Source organism: Pteropus medius, unplaced genomic scaffold (genome assembly GCF_902729225.1).
Source record: "Pteropus medius unplaced genomic scaffold, Ma_sr-lr_union100, whole genome shotgun sequence".
In the NCBI taxonomy this organism is placed as follows: Eukaryota; Metazoa; Chordata; class Mammalia; order Chiroptera; family Pteropodidae; genus Pteropus; species Pteropus medius.
Window position 1 is genome coordinate 395,511 of NW_024355008.1, and position 23,408 is coordinate 418,918.

Below are 23,408 nucleotides of genomic sequence, written 5' to 3' on the forward strand. Positions count from 1 at the left end.
TAGCCAGATGCTCATTTATTAAATTACATACTTAATATCACTAACATACAAAACAACTCACTTTCAGCTTTTGTATCTTTTTGATTGATCTAGAGGCATAAAATCTGGAACACATTTCTATTTAAGAGGGCAGCAATGATGTTTTCTCTTCTTCACCCCTGTACCTCTTGTATCTGGTGCAATGTCCAGAACATTATAGATCAAGAAAACATTGGCCAAATGACTCATTCATGTCCATAGATTGACTCACAATCTTAATATATTAGCTCATTTATAACATCTTTATAACTGTTATGATCATCTTTGTAACTATTAGGATTATCAATTTGTCATCTCAAAAACTTTACCCATTGGAGAAAACATGTAATCCTTCTGGTTTTGAAAAGTTTCTTTCTTTTTGAAAATATTATAGTGTACTTATGCTGATAAGTAAGGGACTAGAATGTAAATGTCATCAGATGAATACTCTGAAGTTTGGTTTCATAAAAAGTAAACTTTTAGCACATTCATAATTCATAATTTATCAAAATTTGAGTTGGGTTAGTCAGGCTTCATTTACATTACTGAGGAAATACATGTGCCAAGAACGTGAATAACAAAATCATCTCTCTCTTTAATAGTACCACAGACATCTTTACATCCATAATTTTATGCACTTGAGTAGGCAGAGATTTGCTTTGCTGAAGTTCCAATGCTTATTATGGTATTTCTTAGGTTCTAATAGGTATCATTTAACCTAGTTTGAGACATAAACAAATGTCTTGGGGGTAAAAAGCCCTCCTTATCAAGATTGCTAGAGCTTCATAAAACTCAACAATAACAACAACAACAACAACAACAAATAATAATAATCCAATTTAAAAATGGGCAATTTAGACCTGGACAGATAATTTCCCCCAGAGGAAATACAGATGACCAACAGACATGTGAAAAGATGCTCAAGGTCATTAATCTTAGAGAAATGCAAATTAAGACCACAATGAGAGATATCACTTCACACCTGTCAGAATGGCTATCAATAGATCAAAGAACAAGTGTTGGCGAGGGCGTGGAGAAAAAGGAACTCATACACTGTTGGTGGGATGGCAAATTGGTACAGCCACTCTGGAAAAGTCTGAAGGTTTCCCAAAAACTTAAAAATGAATCTACCTTTTGACATAGTAATTGCACTTCTGGGTATTTAGCCAAAGAAAACCAAAACAATAATTCATAAAGATCTATGCACCCCTATGTTCATGGCAGCACAATTTACAATAGTCAAAATACGGACACAACCTAAATGCCCATCAACAGATGATAGAATAAAGAAGTTATGATATATACAATGGAAAAAGTGAAATCATTTGCAACAACATAGATGGACCTAGAGGTTATTACGCTGAGTGAAATAAGTCAGACAGAGAAAGAAAAATACCATATAACTTCACTTATATGAGGAATCTAAAGAACAAAACAAACGAATCAAAAACAAATATAGAGGACAGTCTGGTGACAGACAGAGGGAAGGGAAGTTAAGGGGCTGAGAGAATGGGTTAAAGAAGTACAAATTAGTGGTTGATAGATGGTCACAGGGATGAGGAATACTGCGTAGGGAATGCAGTTGGTAGTAATGTAATGGTTAGGAGGAGAGCCAGAGGAGATAAAGAGCAATTAGGGGGATTGTTTTATAAACTATATAAATGTCTAACCAATGTATTGTATACTTGAAACTAAAAAAAAAAAAAAAAAATCAACAAGTTTGTCTTAAAAAAAGATTGCCAGAGCCGGGATGAAGGGGGAAGTGCCTGGCAGAGGGAACTGAGAGGCAGTCATGCAAGAGAGGGGCCCAGCTGTCAGCTCTTGGTGAGACTCTTAGTGACAAAGTTTCTCACAAAGGATGATGTCTTCAGAGGGCATCTTCTTGGTTAATAGATATATTCTGTATTCATATTTTAAAAATTATAAATATTTAAAGGTTCTGCCTTTTAGATTTGTCTTTTCCCGCCTTACAAGGACATGAAGAGTTCCTCCCCTGCCCCCCACCTGATTTTAGTCCTTAGGTTGGTTATTTGCTCACTGTTTCTGACAGCCTGGAGGAGTTTTCCTCTTAGGAACTATTCTATTGGAAATATTTAGGCCAGCACCATAAAGGTGCTGCTTCTGTTAAAATAATAAAATAAAGTATAAAATAAAAATGCTAATATAAAAATATAATGGTATAAATAAAATAAAATAATAAAATGCTTTTATCCAAATCTATGTGACCCTTTAGTATGCTTGAGTCCTTCATGCATTAAAGGATGGAGGAGGCAGAAATAAGGGAGTATGTACATTTTCTATGTTCAGCATAGAACCAAAGAATAAAAAGAGATTGGAGATTTCCTTTTATATTCCCTGACTTCTTTTTATGGGTAATATACAGTTAATATAAAATGTAGATAATATAACATAATATGTAATAATTAATAGAGACAATATAGAGTTATAAAACTGAACCTAAAGATTGGAAAATGGGTTATACAGTTACATTTAGATAAGAGGAATGAAATAATAATCCTGGCATTCAAATAGGGTGTGAGTGCATTTTTAACTGCTTTTCAGCAACAGCAATTAATTTGATTTATAATTTTATTTCATTGATAGACTCTGAAAATTGAAGGAACTCTTGCGAATGATCTTTGTGAGAGAAAGGACACTGCTGTCAAAATGCTGTGGCTATTTGGAACCAATATTTCAAGTATATGTCAAAGTAAATTAGCTAATCTCTCTTGTTTGATCCCGGCTATGCTATAAACAAATTAGAAGTAATTGGATTTTTTCATAAGCAGGATATTAGGAGATATGTGTACTTTTCTGATCATGAAGTTCCTATAAATGTTTTCCTGCCATTGAATTTTTTGGAGGACAGATCCAGCCCACCTATAGCAAAAAATCTTTTTTTGCGGATTAGGTGGGTAGGGCTTTTATGCTTTAACTGTAAAATATTATACTCATATTCTCGTAAAAAATTTTCTACCTGAGCTCTCCACCTATGACCATGCACCATTCTTTTCATCATGCACCTTTTATAAAAACAGGCTTCAAGCGTGGTTTTAATTAGGGAATTTTTTTTTTTCCTGCTCAAAAATCCAGAGAATCCCACTGGTTTTTGATGTTTTCTGCCATTTCATGTCATTAACTTTCTTTTTACTCTCCCATTTGAAACTGTAGTTACTGCAAGCCATCCAGTGTTTTAGCTTGGGGTGTTCTTTCCACTGTGTACTCCCTCATTTAAGCCAGAGTATAACCCGTGTTTGTTTTTCAGCTTCATAGTTTATAACTGCATGACTCTGAACAAGTTGCCTAATTTCTGAGCATCATTTTTCTTCTTTGTACATTTGAAATGATGTCCATATTATAATTATTGTAATAATTAAAAAGTAAACATATAGTTTAGCCTAGCTTCTGTCAAATTTCAAACATTTTATCACTATTACTTGCCATTATTATCATTATAATTCATTATTATAGCTATTATTTTAACTATATTCTTCAAATGTTAACATTTAACACTCTGAAAAGTCTTTGTGTTTGACCATATCTGTCTCTAATTTTTTCTCCACTTTCCTCTTAGCACCTGACTTCACTTTGTACTCAATCTACTCATGTTGTTGTATTCAATTTTTCTGCAGTGAACAGCAACAAATATTTGGACACGTATTATGTACCAGGTGCTGTGCTATTTATAACATGGGGATCTGTGGGCACAGTGGAGGGATGCAGCGTGCATGCGTGTATGTGTGTGTGTGTGTGTGTGCACATGTGTGTGTGTACATGTGCACATGGGCTGGGGATGAAATCTGTTGAATAGTACTAAGAGTTTTTAGAATAAACGAGAGTTAAGAAGAAAAAAAACTATTCAGATGTCCATTTAAAAACTGAACATCCTTTAGTTTGAATTTTTTAGTTTCATAAGTATGATTTATAATATGAGTTATAGTTATGCTTATTCTTGAAACAGCTTTATGTATGCTTTTTCTTAGACACTCTGTCCTCGTCCAAATGCAGGATGGGGGTATAAAGAGAAGTTCTCTTTGAAGTGCAGAATCTTAACATGATTCTGATTTATGGTGGGGAGCAGGGAGGCTGGAAGGTGAGAGAGGAGGGAGGGAGAGCGTTCTAGGCTCCTGGAATAGGAGGCACTGAGGCCTGAAACTGTGTGATTTAGAATTGTGAGAAGTTTGGTGCTCTTAGAGCATAACATTCCAAGTCAGGCATTTTAGGAGATGATGCAGCAGACAGTGCAGATGTCCTCTAGATCAGACACAGACTCAAACACAGGGCCTATATATTCACATCTCCCTATAAGACTATGCGCCTTACAGACTGTCAGTCTATATGGACAATTTGTAATAGGCAGATTCTGCACATTGCTTCTGAAGTTGGACTTGGATTTACATATGGCATGGCATACATCTTCCATTTTCTGTTTTCAAAAGAAAATGATCAAAACATTAGTAATGGTAACGTGTAATTGATGTTAGAGTTCTCGTTTTTTAAAAAAACCTAAGTGTTTGAAACAGAGAGATAATATCATTTGGGACTTCTGAACCATGGAGTTTATATGAAATTTGGGAGTAGAGATATCCAAGGAGAACAGTGAGTAAGTTCACTACAAATTTATGGCTTCTTTCAGTGCTTTCCTAATACTTTTTATAGACTAGAAAGCTAATAGAATAGGAAGCTGTTCTTCCAATCACAGTTTCATTTTCTGTAATTATGTGCTTGATAATTTATTTGTAAAATTTTGATAAATATATGATTTTTATTTTTTTTGTTTGCATTGCCATTAAGTTTTGGCTTCCTTTCTCCTCTCATTTTTAAGGCATCACTCGGTTTTTAATATATTGGTATATTCAGAGTTTATGCAATATCTGATGTTAAATGTCTGAATTATAATTCTAGAAAACCTTAGATGTTTTTACTCTCAAAATATGTGTTTTGCTAAGTTTGACTGGTGTCCAGTGTATTTTAACTCTGTCTTTTGGTGTTGATTTCTCTTGGTAGGAAATTAAGCAATAGGACACAAAACAACCTAACCACAAGAGCTTAAAATTCCCAGAGAATTAGAAGTGAAAGAAAAAAACACTGGAACTTACTTGAACTGTAATTAGCCTGAAAATGGAATGTGTGGGAGAGGTCCGCAGGGAGGCTGGGAAAATAGAGCAAAGCAAGAAGTGTCTGAGCATGTTTCAGCACTGTTGAGGAGAGAATGCGCCCTTAATATGGGTCTGTGCTTATCAAACAACTTTTTACTTATCACCCGTGGATTTGCCTATAGAAGTTGCCAATTTGCCGTTTTTATAGACTTTTCGGCACTTGTATTTTTCTCACTATAAGTGAATTACTTTGCCGTTTCCAGTTACACACCAGCCTGAACCAACAAGGGTGAGCAGCTAGCACTTGGGTTGTGGCCCCTCCTAGATAATGCCCCCCTCTTAAGGTCTACCTGGGCTGCAAAACCTTCTATTTCTTGGGCAGCTCATGTTCTCTAATGCTTTTTAAAGTAAAGTTTTTATGGAAGTATATCAGACATACAGAAGAGTACACACACTGTATGAGTACGGCTCATACATTTCCTTTCAGTGAATGCACCCATGTAACCTACCTCCAGGTGAAGAACTAGAACATTATCTGCCCTCCAGATGAGCACCGCATGCTCTATCCCCAGTCACAGTTTCCTTTCTTAAATGTAACCACTCTTCAGACTTTCACCACCATAGGGTAATTTTTCTCTGTGTCTCTTTAATTTGAATTAGCCCCCCGAGTATTCTGAATGGCCCAAGAGCTTCAGAGTCCTGGCTGAGGGTGAGGACTGAGCAGCCCAAGAAGAGTGTTATAGTTTGAATTTGTCCCCTCAAAAGGCATGTTGAAGTCCTAACTCCCAGTACCTCAGAACGTGACCTCGTTTGGAAATGAAATCATTGCAATGCAATTAGTTAGGAGGTATTACTGGAGTAGGGTGGGCCCCTAGTCTAGAATAACTGGTGTCCTTGTAAGAAACATCCATGTGAAGACAGACCCAGGGAGAACACTATGTGATGCCAGTGGATTGGAGCAATGCATCTCTAAGCCAAGAAACACCAAGGAGTGCCAGCGAAACACTAGAAGCTACAGAGAGGCCAGCAAGGATTCTCAGGTTTCAGAGGAAGCATGGCTCTGCCAACACCTTGATTTTAGACTTCTAGCCTCCAGAGACAGTGTATTATGTGACAAGTGTACTGTAAAGCAATATATTCTGTTGTTTTTAGCCATTCCATTTGTAGCACTTTTTCCTTTCAGCCTTAAGAAATGAATATAGAGGGTCTGTGGTGGGTCTGATTCCCTGAACCCTCCTTTCTGCATCCCCCTGAGGGCATCTGACCCTTAGTTCTGGAATTGCTCTGGTTACCCCCTGTCCAAGCTGCTCCTGTCTGGCCTGGCTCACAGAGTATCCTCCTTTGCCCCTGGTTGCTCTATGTCTCTGATGTGCCCTATAGGCAGACAGAGGTTTCAACACTATTCTATGGCTTTTTATTTCTTCACTCTACCCTTCACTAGTATTTTTGAGACCCATCCAATTTGGTTTCCTGACATGCCCCAGAGTAAGCCTTGCCAATCAGCCCTCTGTGCCTTCCCATCACTGCTGCTCTGGCTCTTTGCTGAGGTGTCCTTACCCCTCCTCTCCGGCCCAGAAGGGGTCAAAATCTCCATCCAGTTTTCCCCAGTTCCTCCGGGCCAGAATCATCTTTAGTAGGAAAATAAATCCAACTTATTTTTTATTTTTATGCCTACAGCACCTGGTCTTCTGAGTTGGTCTCCCATCCAAGTACTAACCAGGACCGACCCTGCTTAGCTTCCGAGATCAGACAAGATCAGGCATGTTCAGGGTGGCACGGCTGTAGACAATCCAACTTATTTTTTAAATGGAATCCCTATTTTCAGGTAGTTTGGCATATTGTAAATAAACGTTTCATTTTGCTGTACTTACACATATCAAAGGCCAGTTCTCATTTGAGAAAATAAGAATGTCCTCGGATCAAAAAGCAGCCAAACAATTTGGCTGTAGTTATTAGTAAGGAACTATGCAGAGCATAGTAGATGGCGGAGTACTCGCTTCAGAGGACTCGTTCTATGCTGCCTTACGACTTACCTGTTTTTTATTCTGGACTGAGTTTCTGGTGTTACGGGAACCACAAGGATTGTACTGTTGTGAACTCCCCAGGGTTAGTCCACAGACTCGGGCCACTTTCTGTGCTCTTCTTTTGTGCTCTTCCTTTGGGACCTAGGGACTTGCTGGTAGCTTTTGTCCTAAATGCTCTTAGCACAAATTCTGTTCCACATGTCTCATTACTGCCAGCAGAGTGATTGCAGAGTGGATGTGTGCTCCTAAATTGCCCCTTCCTTTCAGTTCAGAAGCCCTTTCTCACTAGTAACTATGAGCAAGTGTTCAGGACATTTAAAAAAAAAATCACAAATGTGGGAAGTTTTCAAATTTTAAGTAATTTTAATTTTTGTTTCTGGTCTATTTGTGGTTCCTTTTCTCTTGCTAAGCCTCTTTCAACATCTCATTCCTGCTACTTATATTATATATTAATATTTATATTTTTCCCTTTGAGGGAGTAATGCAAAAAAGGTACATGTTTTAGTTAATCATGTATTCTGTATAATACACATTATATAATTGAAAAATAATAAAAGAGTGCACTTTAAACCCGTAGTTAAGAGGTTGTGTTTGGCATGTTTAATTATCTGTTTAAATGTGTGGCTATATGGACTTGCCTTTAGTACATGTGTGCTCGCTCAGCGCAGACAGACCTTGCACCCTGAGATCTTGTGCCATGTGACAGATGAATAATAAATACCTGTTGGATGGATGGATGGACAGATGGATAAATGCATGACAGTGCTGCCCCATTTGTTGGCCAGTTATTTCAATGAAATATTGGTAGGATAAATTCCAGTTGAGTTCACGGCTGCCTCCTGAAGCCTGGGAGGGGTTTCCTGGGAAGGTTTTCCTAAGCCCAGGAGCATTTCTTGGGCTGAAAGTCAGGGATCTAGAAGAAGTGATATCTCCTTGGCTTGCCTATGGAGTGTGCAAAAATATTTTACCAGTTGTTTTTGAAACTGGGGCCAGATATGCCGACTCCATTGTGACCTCCAGTGTGCTGGAGTTCCTTCTTTTATCAGAAACCCAATTATTATTATTATTTTTTAAATTTACCTTCCTGGGGATAGTATGTACTTCTTTGGCAATATCCTAGGAGAAGAGACTTTGCCCTCCCTCCAAAGAGAAATGACCTCTTTAAATTTCCTTTTGCATTTTCTAGACTAGCTTATTTTATAGTATGAAGAATCCAACCTTAGTAAACAGTTATCCATATTTTAAAATATCTGCCTTTTGAGGTTTTCTTAGATTCTTTTTTATAGAAAATAATGTTAAAGATAATAGGAATTCCATAGATGGGTCTTCACATATTTGTAGATTCAACTCTAGTTTATACTTAGCAATAAATCTTTTTATGATGTTCTTGAATTAAAATTTTCCATTAATGAAAATAAAACATTGTTTATAGTCACACTGTTTTTAGGTGTAACCATTTCAAGATCAAATGGTTGCATTTTATTGATTTATTGAATTGTTACATTTTATCAAACATTGACTCTGGCACATAGTAGGCACTTTCCAAACTCTTGATTCTAAAGAAAAATTTGGTTATCTTTTCGTGGGGTTGCACCTTGGATTATTTTCTGGCCAGAACATGAAACAAAGCATTCCAGAGAAACTTTTGGTTCGTTTTTCTTCTTGCTCAAACACTGTTTTTTTGTTTATTTGTTTTGTTTTGTTTTGTTTGCCCAGTTAGTGTGGTTATCAGGAAGAGAAAGTGGTTGTAAGATTATTTTCTTCATCTACTTTCTCTTCAATATGTTTTGTTTTCAACAGGATTATTATGGATAGACCTTATCTAGAAATTTTTCTTCTCATTTAAAATACTATTAACTTTTCCTTTTCAGAGATTCATGGTATTTTAAATATCTACGTACTCTTATGTGACTTGAATTATTAAAGGTTTATGTTTTAGAAAAAAGAAACCCTGTATTTAAAATGAAATTTCTATTAACCAATGCCACCCCAATAAATTTAATTTAAAAAAATTAAATTTCTAAAAACAATGGAATATTATTCAGCCATAAGAAAAGATGAAATACTGCCATTTGTGACAATGTGAAAGGATCTTGACATTATGCTAAGAGAAAAAAGTCAGATAGAAAAAGTTGAGAACCATATGATTTCACTCATATGTGGGATATAAAACTAAAAGTAACAAACAAACATGACAAACAGATACTCATGGACATGGTGTATTCGTGGTCACCAGAGAGAAGGGGAGTGGGGGACGGTAGATAAGGGTTGGGGGGGTCAAATATTTGGTGGCAGAAGGAAATTTAACTTTGGGTGGTGAACACACAATGCAATATACATATAACTTATTGTTGAATTGTACACTTGAAACTTATTTGATTTTATTAACCATGTTACCTCAATAATTTTAATAAAATTTTAAAAAATGAAATTTCTATTTGAAAGTATTTCTAGCAATTTATAAGATTCAGTGGCTTTGTAAACTGGTTTTTCTTGATGGGAAAAAATTTGGCTCCAAAATGACATTTAGAAAAGCAATTTTCTGAAAACAACCTAAATGTCTACTAGTTGGGGATAGATAATTTTGTGCTATATTTGAAAAATGAACTAGATCTTTATGCATCAATGTGGATGTATCTCAAAACCAAAAGTATAGCGTGAAAGACACAAATTTTAGAATATTACACATTTATTATTTAAATGTTAAACATTACTGAAAACAATATTGTATATACCATATAATGTGTATGGATGTGTGTGGGTGTTTGTATAAAAAATAAATGGACTGGCTATCTATCAATTCATGATAGTGGTTGCCTCTGGGAGAAGAACAGGGTAAGGAGGGGAACAAAAATGTACATTTGAAAAAAAATCCCTGAGAAGATATGGTTATTTTGGTTTGGGGTTCACGGGCATTTGTTATATTAACATTTGGACTTTTGTTAACATTTTTGTAATAAAAAATTCCATGTAATATTTCCTAAGGGAATAAGTTTCAACTAGGAACCTTAAATTTATCAAGACTCTGAGAATGAGACGGAAGCTGTTCTAATGCATCTTTATTTCACGATGTCATTCTGTAAAAACTGGAAGTTGGTGGAATAAGTCTTGAACATGAGGAAAGCCCCAAGTTGACATGGCTCCTGGGAAGCCATATATTAGTTTACAGATCAAGAATAAAGACCCAGTGGCAGACTGCTTCAGCTGAACCCTACCTTAACAGCTTCTAGCTTTGAGAACTTGGACAAGTCAACTTCTCTAAGCCTCAGTTTCTTTATTCAGAGACTGAGAAAAACATTGCCTGTCTCAGCACTGTCGGGAGGATTATGAGTCCATGCATGTAGGCATGCAACAAAGATCAGCTATTATTATTTTCGATCACTCCTACAATCAGCAGCCTCAATTCTTTTAGTGTATTATTTTCATTCTCACCTCAGAAGCTTTGCAAATGCTATTTCCTCTGCCTAGAATGTTTTCATTTTCACCCTAATTGCATCTGGTTAACTCTTTCTCAAAGGAGTTCTTTTAGAATTCTCTCAAATTCTTCAGAGAAACTCCCTGTCCTTCCCCACCTGGGTCAGTTTCTAGTGGAACCACAAGTGCCTCTCTCCTGGATTGTTAACTTTTTCTTCACTCCTGTATCTTTGGCACCCAGAACAATCTCTGGCATAAAGTAGGCATTGAGAAATTGTTTATTGATTAATTCAACAAAGTTACCCCAGAAGGTGAAAACTTTCAGAGTTAATTTTTTCAGGAAATAAATTTGACTCGATATGCTTTGACGAAAAGACTAACCTACTACTACGTTAGGAAGTAAATCTAGGATTGTATAACTTCATTAAAAAAATATATATGTCTCATGTATTGGTTTAGTTTCAATAATAATTTTCTAAAAATTTAATTAATTAATTTTTTATGGTGACATTGGTTAATGAAATCCAATAAGTTTCAGCTGTACACTTTAACAGTAAGGCATATGTATATGTTTACACTGTGTGTTCACCTCCCATAGTTAGATTTCTTTCTGGCACTACATATTTGACCCCCTTTACCCTATTTATCTCCCCCCTCCCAATAATAAATTTTAAGGTACCCCAAAGGATGATTAGAGGATCATCTGATGGATAGTAATATAAGTTTATCACATATTTTCACTTGCTGTGGAAAGCAAGAAGATTTCCAACACTCCAATCTTAAGGTTTGATTGGTTTATCTGATTGTTTACCCTCAAGTTAACTCACTTTTTTCTTTCAAAAACAGCAAAATAGGAATTAACAAACAGATGATACTGCCAAAGGAGCAGAATAAGCTAAGCTCAATCAGAATAAACTGATATAATAAGTAGTTTGAAAAAAGGGCTTTTGTAAATCAGATGGAATGTTACTTATAACTTTTCTTTGCTCCCCCTCCCCCTCTTATAACTTTTAAGTGAACTAAAACAGTAAACTCATTGGAAGGGGGACTTTCAGAGTTGGAGGAAAGGCAGAAAACTGATTTCTCCTTAGTTGTGGATTTAGTTACTCTGAGAGATAAACCTAAAGATACTGTAAAATTTGAAGAAGGGTCTGTGTATTCAGATATTAACATATTTCTTCAGGAAAGACATCAATAGGATTTTGAACTGATACAAGCCCAAATTTATTAGATAAGTATGGGAGCAAAGCAAAATATGAGCAAGCAAGAAATGGGGACTTTTGAAGCATTGAAGGAATTTTTATGATCCAGATGGGTGGTAGGAAAATGAAATTCCAGGCCTTAGGAAAATAATGGAAAGCTCTACATTGAAAAAAAAAGCCTACAAATTTAGCCTTGGGAGATTTCCCTCCTCCCTACCTTTGGAGACACACATTTTTTAACACAAATCACTGGGAAACATTACTTTGTAAGCATACTTTCTCTCTGTTAACTGCAGAATACTGAAACTACAATCGCATTTTTGAATGCATATATTCATTCATTCATTCATTAGAACACAGTTTGATTTTAATTATTTGCCAACCTTGGAGTAAGAGCATCATTCTTTTTTTTTTTTAACAGGTGTAAATAACCAAATTTATTCCATATGTACATACAGGTGTTCTTTTTTTTTTTTAAATGGAAGTGAAACATTTCTTTCTGAGAATTGTGCAAAATTAGTTATTGCTCAGAAATATGATCTGGGAGTACTGCAAGATACTAAGATACAAACATTTTTGGAAATTTGAATGTGTAGACTCACAAAACCCTGCTAATAACCATTCAACCTATTTATTAATCATCTGCCCCAAATCATGGGTGAAGAGGACTTTTGAAGTCATGTGGTTAGAAGACTTTGCACTTCGGGAAATAATTGGTTTAAATAACATTCTAATTGTTGTAATCAAGCTACATCCTTGATACTCAAGACCTGCAGTCTTGACCCACAGCATTGGCATCACCTGGGAGCTTGCTAGAAATGCAGATTCTCAGGCCCCACCCAGGCCTACTGAATCAGAATCGACATTTTAACAAGACGCTCAGGAGATGCCAATGGACATTAAAGTTTATTAAGCACTGCTGTTCAAATTCCTCTCAAGTTGTTTTTAGAAAAGACCATCTTTACAAACAAGTGACTCATTATCCAACAATGCAACACGTAGTATCTTTAGGCGACTTAATTGTTGGCAAGTTCTGTACTGAGCTCAAACCCAACTTCTTGTATATTGCATTCACTGGCCATCGCTTACCCACCTGGTAGCCTTCAGAACCTGGCTAATGCCTCTTCTTCATGAAGGCCATCCAAACATGAGAGTGGGCTGTCTAGTTTCTTCCCTTGAATTTAGCTTCTCCAGGTATAACTAAATCCCCATTCCGCCCAGCTGTATCTTGTATGACATTGAGGTTTCTTTACCCACCTATTCAAACTACATAATCTTAAAGGGCCCTTCCAGCTTCAAAATTGTGATTGTGCCTTTACTCCAGCTGACTATTTGTGGGTAGAAGATGAAAGAAACCCAGGAGCTGTACTTTCTCCTATATATCTATCAATCATCTACCATCTATTTATTTTTTATGGTGACATTGGTTAATGAAATTTAATGTTTCAGCTGTACACTTTAACGGTAAGGCATATATATGTTTACACTGTGTTCACTTCTCATAGTTAGATTTCTTTCTGTCACCATATATTTGACCTCCTTTACCCTATCTTCCTCTCCTCTTTCCCCCTCCCCTCTGGTAACCACTAGTCTATAGTCCATGTCCATGAGTCTCTGTTTGTCCTGTTCATGTGCTGCTTTTAGGTTTATAGCCCACATATAAGTGAAATCATGTGATTTTCAACTTTTTCTGTCTGGCTTATTTCACTTAGCATGATTATCTCAAGGTCCATCCATGTCGCAAATGGCAGTATTTCATCTCTTCTTATGGCTGAGTAATATTCCATTGTATATATGTACCACCACTTCTTTAGCCAATCATCTATTGTAGGACACTTTGGTTGCTTCCATGTTCTGGCCACTGTGAATAATGCTGCTATGAACATCGGTGTGCAAATATCTTTTTGGATATGGGTTTTCAAGTCTTTGGGTTAAATACCCAGTAGAGGTATTGCTGGATCATATGGTAGATGAATTCTTAGTTTTTTGAGGAACCTCCATACTGTTTTTTATAGTGGCTGAACCAATTTACAGTCCCACCAGCAGTGTATGAGGGTTCCTTTTTCTCCACATTCTCTCCAGCATTTGTTATTACTTGTCCTGTTGATTATAGCTATTCTAACAGGTGCGAGATGGTATCTCATTGTGGTTTTGATTTGCATTTCCCTAATAGCTAGCGATGTTGAGCATCTTTTCATATATTTGCTGGCCATTTGTATGTCCTCTAGAGAGAAGAGCTGTACTTTCTATACATTTTGGGAGAAAGATGCTAGGCACAAATTTATCATTATCCATGATTTCCTAAGGTTCCTAATTCTGTCTTATAGTGGAGACTTGTGTTATAATAATAGCCACTAAAGAGCACCGTGGCCTGCCTTCTAATTTCTAAATGGGTCTTAGCTCTTCAAAAGCGAAATGCATATAGAAATCTATGAAAATAATCATTTTCTGTTTCTCTAGAAATTTTAAGACTTAAGATTTTAGTCTTAAGATTTAGATTAAGATTTTTAAATGTTTATGAAAAAAATTTCCTGTAATTCAGAACTCAGCACATCAACTGATTTCATTTTTCTGTAATGGCTTACAGTAATGTGTTGCCCACACATACATCGAACACATAGAAATAATTGTAGTGTACTCAGCTTTTAAAATCTTTTTTTCTTTACTTGGTTGAATCTACCTTTTTTATGTTACTATATGATTTTCATAATAAAGCATAATTATTTTCTTATTTTCCATTATAGACATGGCTTCTGAAATAAAATACTGTCATATTTTTGTGAGTTTTGTTTTTTGGTAATTGTTTCCTAAGAATTTTTTTAAAAATAACATTTTCTACTAATACAAGAAATACAGAGCATGCAGTTTTTTATTTTGTTTTGTTTTGTTTTGTTTTAAATCAGGGTTAGTCTTGTGTAAGAAAAGCTGTAGCAAGAGCATTTTGAGTTTTTTTTTTCCAAAAATTTTATGAGGAAGTGGCCACAGCACATTCTTAAACTAGTTGCCCTTCTAACTAATTTCCCCTCGCTTCCTCTCCCTTCACTTTCTTGTAGATATTTTTATAATCCTTGCCCTTCTCATTCTCTGCTCTCCCTCCTATCCCTTCCTCTTCGGAAGATTTTCAGAGCAACAGTTTCTCTCACCTCCACATTTAACAATAAAGCTGTGTGTATGTGGAGAGAAGCTGAAAAATAAGACAGATGGTTCTTTCATCACCAGGTTGCCTTAGATTAATTGAGCTGAATATTATTATTTTTTTTTCAAGGAGACTGAGCTGAACCCTGTAGCTAAACAGTCATGAACTGTTTATAATATATGTAATATATATAATGTAATATATGCTACTGGTTTTGCTGTGAGTTTTTTGTTTTTAGTAATTTCATCATTTTATAAAGCACTTTGGGGAGGGGTCAGGAGTGAGTTTACTAAAATAGTATTTTCATTAAAATGTTTTTAAATGGATTAAATTTTTCTCGGGTAGCTGAGCCATTCTTATAAGCATACTATGTTTGTGTTTTATTTCAGCACTTGCAAGTGAAGAAGCAGGGCAGCCTTCATCTTGGATAATTCTAGTAGAGAAGCTCCGACAATTTAGCACACAGCCTCCGGAGCATCCAGCACCCTCACAGCATCTTTCACCTTTAGAACAGAGGGCCATTGGGAAACAGATTCCTTAAAAGTGCAGGTAAGTAAAGGCAACACTGCCATTGTCTCAGATTTCTTAGATGGAAGTTTGAACATTTGAAATGTTCTTATACAATGATACAATGTTTCCACCTCTAGCAGGTGACTTTAGTTTGTATACGGCTGCCTGTTAATTTATTTCTTACTACTTTAACCTGTGGCCAGAAGATCTCTGAGACTCAATGTAACCGATGACTCTTTAGCATACCTCGAAATTGAGCTATTGAAGTTTTAAATATTTTTATTCTCAATCTGAATGGGCCTTTCTTGGGACTGTTTTAAGCCAATATGGAAGTGAAAGAGTAAGAAAACTTGAATGTTAACCAGAACATTACATGCATCCCAACTCTTTTCTACACTGCTATTATTAACAAGTTGTGTAACTTAGGGCAAAGTGTTGCCCTCTCTGGGCCTTGTTTTCTCAATAGAATGAACTCTAGTCCCCCCCACCCCCCACCCCCAAGAGCCATAACTTTATTAATGATAGAAACAGTACAAATTTCAAACTAAGCTGCAGTTACTATTTTGAAACACCAAAAAAGCGTCCTTGTTTTTAGATGGTTAATTGATAATTCCATAATAACATTTACAATATCATCATGTTGTTCTTCAGGACTTGGACTGCCTTTGCTCTTGACACATTTGCTTGTGACATGACCATTTCTATGTCCTTAACTTCCACACCTGTTTCATCAACCTCTTCCTCTTCGGTCTCCTCTTGTATAATTGGAATCTGTGTGTTTTCTTGAATGTTTGCGACAGCTTCACCTTGAACTTTGAGTTTCTCAGCAGCTGCTAGCTGTACTTGCTGAGATAAATCCTCGATCTCGGCTTCCCCCAAAACTATGTAGGTATCTGAAGCTGGCCTCTTGTAGACATCTGGCTTTGTGATAACAAAAAGGCTAGTCTTAGATTTCCAGATACTGACCCTTAGTAACCTCTATAACCTGTTGAAGACCCAGTTTGGACATAGCCTTCCGTGCCTTCTTTTCCCTCCAGCTCTGTTTTGCTTTACTGACTGGTAGTTCATTGATTTCAGCTGCTGCTGCCCCTGGGCTTGTTATGTGGTTGCCTGTGTGGAATCTTGCTCCTCAAGCTCCAGTACTGATTCATCACTATCCAGACCCTGTCTCAGCTTGGAGCTGTGGCAACTCCTGCTCTGTGGCAGGGATGGTTTCTGTGGCTTCACCAGGTATTTTGTGTAAAGAACGCGGAACCAGGGTGGCGGCAGAAAGAGAGCGAACGAGAGAGCCCCCTGTCTTTAAATGCTACAATAAATAATAATTTCATTAAAGTACGTTGATATAATTTTCAGACATATTCTCTTTAGTATTCCTGGAATCTCATGTGCAAATTTAAGATAGCAATTTATGAACTTGCTCTGAGAAAGCTCTGGAGTTTAATGTCTACTAGGACGTAGCTCCATGTTTTAGTCTTTCTGATTTGTTAAGATTCTTCAGGAATTATTCTACTAGCAGGTTTGTTTCATTACTACTTTGTTTGGAAATTGTTTTGTGAAGGACACTTAACTGATTGAGAACTTTAGGCTTTGGTGGTACTGGCAACTATGGACATTTACAATGTTTTTGGGATTTAGTCTTTGAGAATCTCTTGAGCTCTTTGTCATTCAAACTGAGATCTTTCATGAGTGGTTTCAAAGACCTTTCCCACTAGGATTGCAGAACTGCTAAGATCAAGAACCTAGGCTGGAGGTAGGGCTGGATCTTTAGGTTTCTTACTGGCAGAAACATCTTCATTTAATGGAATCTGAGCTATAATCTTCTCGGCGATTTGTGGAACTGCCTTTCCTGTCAGTCTTTACATCTCCCGGCATCAAGAACGTGGAAATATTTTGAGCATAATAGTGAAGAGCATGGATTCTGGTGTGTGCCTGAGTCCACGTTTCAGCTCTGTCACTCACTTGGGTATCCTTGGGTACATTATAACTTCTCTGGGCTTTAGTGCCTTCATCCGTATGATGGAGATGTTAAAGGGTGGTTTTGAGGATTAAAAGGATATACATCTAAAGCATTTAAAACAGTTTTGTCACATAAATGTTTAGAAAATTTAAACTCTTTATTGCCATCTGTTGCAGTGATTATTCTTCTGCCACCATTCTCTAGTCTAGGGCTGACAAGCGCTCAACGCTTCATTCTTGTTAGACATTGCTGAATGACCCTGTTATTTGATTCTGGGCCTAGAACACAATATTTGAATCATTCTCAACATTATAATAAATCTAAATCAGAGTGTAAGATGAAACCTATTTGCTAACTCAGATTATATGTAGAGTTCTTGATTTTATTTCTTGTTTTTAGACATAAATTTGATATGCTGATTACAAATCTGGGTTATTTGTTTTTATTAAGACCCAGAGCAGTTTTATTATGAAAAATGTAAAAAGGTGTTGGCTTCTATAGCCAGAAATAGGGCCTAATTCTATGATGAGTTTTGCTAATGAATTACTACTATCTTGAATGCCTTTTATTTTATATTCAGAAGCAGGTGAATAAGACTTCCTTCCTATCAAAGATACTTTGAAATGTTGAAATGAATGTGCAGAAGTAATAGCTAGCATAGTAATGGAAGCTTAATTTTTTTAAGGCTATTCACATGATGTCAGGAGTTCTTTAGGATCTTTACCAGGATGTTATGAAATTGGATTTTAGTGAGGGCTTGGTGTACGGCCAGCTAATACTTCATTAGTTTTAAAAGAAGAATTAAGACAAGATTAGGAGGGTCCTTACCACATTTACCTAAGTGCTTTATATCTACTACTTATTAGGTAGCACCATTATTCCCATTTTACAGCTGAGGAAACTGAGGTATAAAGAAGTTAAGGAACTTCCCAGAGTCATACAGCTAGTCAGAGATAGAGCTGAGACTCAAACCCAGAAGGACTGGTAGTCAACCAGGCAAAGTTAACACATAATTATGCTGCTACCTACAAATAATAAATGGAATGAAGAAGATGAGAAGATGCAGAGATCAAATTATAGAAGCCTTAAATGCCAGGCTGAGCGATTTTCTGTTTATTTGGCAGACATTGGGAAGCCACTGAAGGTTTTCCTGTATGGTGGGTGACAAAATGAGAAGTAGGCTTTGAGGATTTTATGCTAGGTGCAGCATGTGGGCTGGTTTAAATAGAAGAAAGATTAGAGATTATTGCTAGTAGCCGAGAAGTAATGAGAACATGGGTTTAGGAAACAGGATTAAGATAAGAGAACACCTATATTAAAGTGTGATGAGGAAGAGAAGGTCTAGAGCACAGGCAGAAAAGAAAGAGTGAGACCCAGGCCAATGCAATGCCACCCAAAGGAAGGTAGTTCAGAAATTGAAAACCACAGAGATTAGAGAGAGGACTGGAACAAAATGAAGACTAGTTAGTGGGTTGTTATTGCACTCCCACGATGAGACTGGAATTGTTCTGGAGGAGAATCCACATGAGGATGTTTTTCTGTGCTACTGATGCTGCTACTTATAAGTGAGATAAACTTTGGCAACTTTAAAATTTTTCTAAATCTTGGCTGACTCTTTTATAATACGATGACATAAGACCTTACTCTGTTTAAATGGCCTAAACTCTAGCGATCTTTCCAGCTCTAAGATCTGTAATACTTGGGGCCAAATTGTAAACAGCAATAATTGGAAATGTTGGTGATAAAGTTTGGTGGATGATTCAGCTGGCACTTTTAGGTGAATCAGAAGGCGATGCAGAATGAAGTGTGTCCTGTAGGTGTAACCTAAGAGGAGTCCTCTCAAAAATAACGGTAGTATCATAGTGATACTGGTAGTAAATGGAAGGATAAGACTGAAAACAATATAGGAATAAGAATATCTAGAGAATTTACAAAGAAACTGCAAACATACCCTAGAATGGTGAGGGGAAGTTTTCTCAAAGCCACTTATTTTCAAAGCGGGTCTGACTAGCTTCATCAGAGAAAATCTTGCTGATAGGAAAATTTAAAAGGTCAAGCCCAAGAGACTTTTAAAAGAGATAGCCTGGAATTTAGAATGAGCTTCCAGTTCCTCTCAAAAACTATTTTTTGTGAAGCCCAAATCCTCTCAATGGCACACAATTCCTTTTTTCCTCTGACTTCCAATGGTGCTTCTCAAACACACACATCACAATTAAAATGCAGATTTGATTCAGTGGATCAATGGGTGGAGCTGAGATTATGCATCTCTGTCAAGTTACAGGTGATGCCAATATTGCTGGTCAATGAGCCACGCTTCGAAAAGCAGGGGTCTAAAATATTTAGCTTTTCTTCTCACAGCAGATAATCATACTCATTTTGAAACAGTGTAACTTAGCTCCCTCACCAGACTGTGAACTCCATTCCCTATATCCTGAAATAGATGAGTACACGTGCATAATGAGTGCTAAATATTAATATATTAATCAATTCTTACCTCTGCCAGTGGTTTGTGTTATTCAATGGTGTCAATAATTTGAATTGTTTTAAGTAGGTTTTCCTTTTAACCGAGAGATTGAAGAAAATCTGTTTTACAGAAATAGGTGGTAGAATGCAGTATAAAATTTTCATATAAATTTAAACATATAGTTACTATATGATCCATGAGGACATAAGCTCACCCAAAGATTTGTACTTGAGTGGTCAATGTAGCTTTATTTACAATAACCAAAGGCTGAAAAGGAACCAAGTGTCTATTAGCCAGTGAATTGATAAAAAATAATGGTATAGCTTTGTAATAGAATATTACTTAGTAATAAAATTAATTCCTCCTACAAGCAACAACATGGACATTTTTTTTCAAAAGCATTATACTAATTGAAATAAGCCAGAAATAAGATATATACTGTATGACTCCATTTATATGAACTTTTAGAAAAAGCAAAACTACAGTGATAAATAGATCAGGAGCCAGGAACTGGGGAAAGCGAGCTGACTGCAAAGAGGAACATGGAGACTTTGGGGCTGATGGAAATGTTTAGTATGATTTCAGTGGTTGTTACATGACTGTATGCATTTCTCAAATTATACACCTAAAAGTGGCACATTTTATTATATAAAAATGTTTATCTTAGTAAAGTTAACTATATAATACTCTTTGAAGGACGTCTTATTGATGGGATATTAATAGAAAAAATAGAAAAAAACGCTCACTTTGGGAGAAGAAATAGATCTCTGGGAGAAAATCTGAATAAACAGTAGAAACATAAGAAGTCTCTTTAAAAGCTTCTTTGTGTATTTTCAATGTAGCTGAGTCTAAAGGGATAAATTTTGAAAACAGGAACTTCAGTTCATTTATTTTTAGTATCCAGTATAGTATACTATTAGCTGAATGAAATAGTCTATCCCGCTGTGCTATTAAAAAATAAAATTCTGCTGAAAAGTCATTTTTGTCTTTTTTGTATTCTTTGCACATCCAATTTTTAGAGGAGGATTCCGTCATCTGCTTTGGCAGTGAAGCTTTCGCTTTTAATTAGGTGAAAATATGTCTAAATAGGCTGAGGACAAAGTCTGGCAAAAACATTGCTTTTCTAGAAGGACCGAAAGAGAAGAGTATGTGTGTATGTGTGTAGGAACTAATTGCCTATCATTGTATTAGCAGAAGAATTGGGAAAAGAGGAGAGAAAGAAAGTTAATATACATGGTCTTCTACCTAGCAGGAAGAAAAAAAATGATGTATTTAGAAATTAGCCAGAATGTGTACAGTTGGTCCAGTTTGTTGAAATTATATAAATTGATTTTTTGAGGGGAAAGCCCATAAGTCAACTTATAATTTTGTATTAAGTTACCCAGTAATGTCAGATTTTCCCCCTTAATTTGTATCAAATAGCTGTAGCTCAACCCTTCAAATTTAAATGTAGCCTTTTCAGGTGTAATATTGTGTATTATTTAATTTTGCATATGCTATTTTATGTAATTATGGCCTATTAAGCATTTTTAGGTCCTTTTAGCAAAATCCCATTAACCAGACTACTGATTCCTTAAGATTCATCTCTTTAATTGTGAAATGAATGGTTTTCATATAATGTTTCTAAGTATATTTTAATAAATGCATACATTTAATGTTTGTCATTCCCTTGCTTTACTTAAAAAAGCTATTAAGTGAATATATTAAGTTCATAATGTTATAGTTTAATGTTAATACAGTAATTATAGTTTCCTGTAATGCACAATTAAAAAAGAGACACATCTGGGTTCGAATTCTGGCCACTGCTCTGGGAATCTCCCTGCTTTCATTATCATGTGTGCAAAGGGCTGGGCACTTAGTAAGTACTTAATAACTGTGCTATATTATATTACAGGATCATCAACACCAGAGGGTGGAGGTCTTTGGTATGTAAATGAGGTTATAGACACATTTGGATCATCCAATTCATGTTAAGGACCACACTTAAAAGAGGGGTAGTAAATGAGTTAAAGAAGACTGGGGACTTTACATCTGTCACGGTGGGGTCCTTTGCATCTCCCTTAAGGTTTGAGGTATATGGAGATGGCTAGTTCTAGGAGGCTTAAGAGACCCATGGGGCTGGACCAGAAAAATCTAGACATTAATACACAGCTAGAGCTTGAGCTAATGCTCACATGGGCATGTGAACAGTCATAAACTGAGCAATAAATACAAAGAGGAAAGAAGGCAGAGTATAAGATCTGTGGGCCAAGTTCATACGGTCTTGGGTGTGGGTCAGTGTGAGCTGAGGGCTGGTGGAGATCTGAATAGAGTAGGCCTCTTCGAGGGTTGAGTGGACACAGGATGTCAGCAGGGCCACCTGGTTAGGTTGTGATGATAAGCTGTGAACAGGGGAACCTGGCTAAAGGGGTAAGTTGTGGCTGAAATCCTGCCCATGCCAAGATATGTACCCACAGGGTTGTGTGGTGTCAGAGGAGATGTCCTTTTCTAATATGCACAAAGATGCAGGCTATCGGGCATTACTGTTGAGCAGCAGCACCCTGAGTGTGAGGTGACAGAGCAGAAGAGCAGAACCCCCGTCACTGAGTTAGCAGAGAGCATAAGGAGACAGAGTGGATGAGAAAAGGCAGGATCCTTAGTTACTAAAGAATTGGTAGTTGGGCTGCAGAGCTCCTGGGGTGGCTGAGAGAAAAGAATGCAGATATTGGAAAACTGGATATGATTCTGGGAGCCGGCAACAGGAACCCAGGTTTGGCAGATGAGATGTCCAGGGTCAGCCTGGAATCAGCAGGAACCTGACCAAACTGTTGAGCTGCTACTCAAGGGCTCCTCAGGCCAAGATCAGCCCCAGAGCTGGAGTGGGGCTGAGCCTACAGATGGGCTTTATGGAGCGCCTGCAGCCAGGTCTAGAGGAAACTGGGGGCTGACAGGCCAGGCAGGCTGGTTCCATGCGAGAACGTGGAGGGTGTTTCTTCCTTGTTGTGTGATATTGATTGAGAATACCCATAGGGTTTTTGTACCTGGTGAAGAGAATAATATTTCCAGAATTATTGCTGAACATACTTTTTTTCTAGTAGGTTGTTGGAAAAACAAGCTCCTTTTGTTTTGAGGAAGAATTAGTAGAGTCTAAAAATAAAAATGACTATTTTCGAGCATCATTCCATAGGTTATTATTTTGTTTTTATAAGCAGTGCTATCATGGTTGCTCAGGGGCTCAGGAGTGTGCATTGAATGAACCAAGAATCCTCTAGTTTGATTCTTATTCATACTAAAGTTTGAGAATCACTGCTCTAGGACACTCAACAGAACCATGGAGAAAAAAATAATGGATTTACTGAAATTCCGAGGAATGAGGTTGGGAGGAATAATAGGGTTTTATTTCAGCACAGTTTGTGACTATAACCTTTCTCTCCATTTCACCAATCCTTAGAATCGATACTGCTTAAGGAGCTGGTGGGATAGACAAACGTTCTGTAAGGTTTAGTCTAGTATCAAAAGGATGGGTCTGAGTACATTTGTAAAAGCTCACAGGTGAGAGGCAGTATAATGCATGGGCTCTAGAGTCTTGGTTCTGATACTTATCA

The 23,408-nt window shown here is 36.7% G+C and overlaps 1 protein-coding gene and 1 pseudogene across 4 annotated transcripts in view; one reads left to right on the forward strand and one right to left on the reverse strand.

Moving 5' to 3' along the window:
* Positions 1-23,408, forward strand: part of ST3GAL6 (ST3 beta-galactoside alpha-2,3-sialyltransferase 6) — a 67,008-nt gene that overhangs the window by 5,790 nt on the left and 37,810 nt on the right. For 3 of the 4 annotated variants that reach the window (XM_039856914.1, XM_039856915.1, XM_039856913.1), the window contains exons 2-3: positions 15,283-15,442; positions 16,481-16,633. In XM_039856914.1, coding sequence (XP_039712848.1) covers positions 16,504-16,633 — 130 coding nt within the window. In that variant the 5' untranslated portion in view covers positions 15,283-15,442; positions 16,481-16,503. The remainder of the gene's footprint in view (positions 1-15,282; positions 15,443-16,480; positions 16,634-23,408) is intronic. The other variant, XM_039856916.1, reaches the window with a different exon arrangement.
* LOC120598228 (uncharacterized) lies at positions 6,786-6,904 on the reverse strand (annotated as a pseudogene).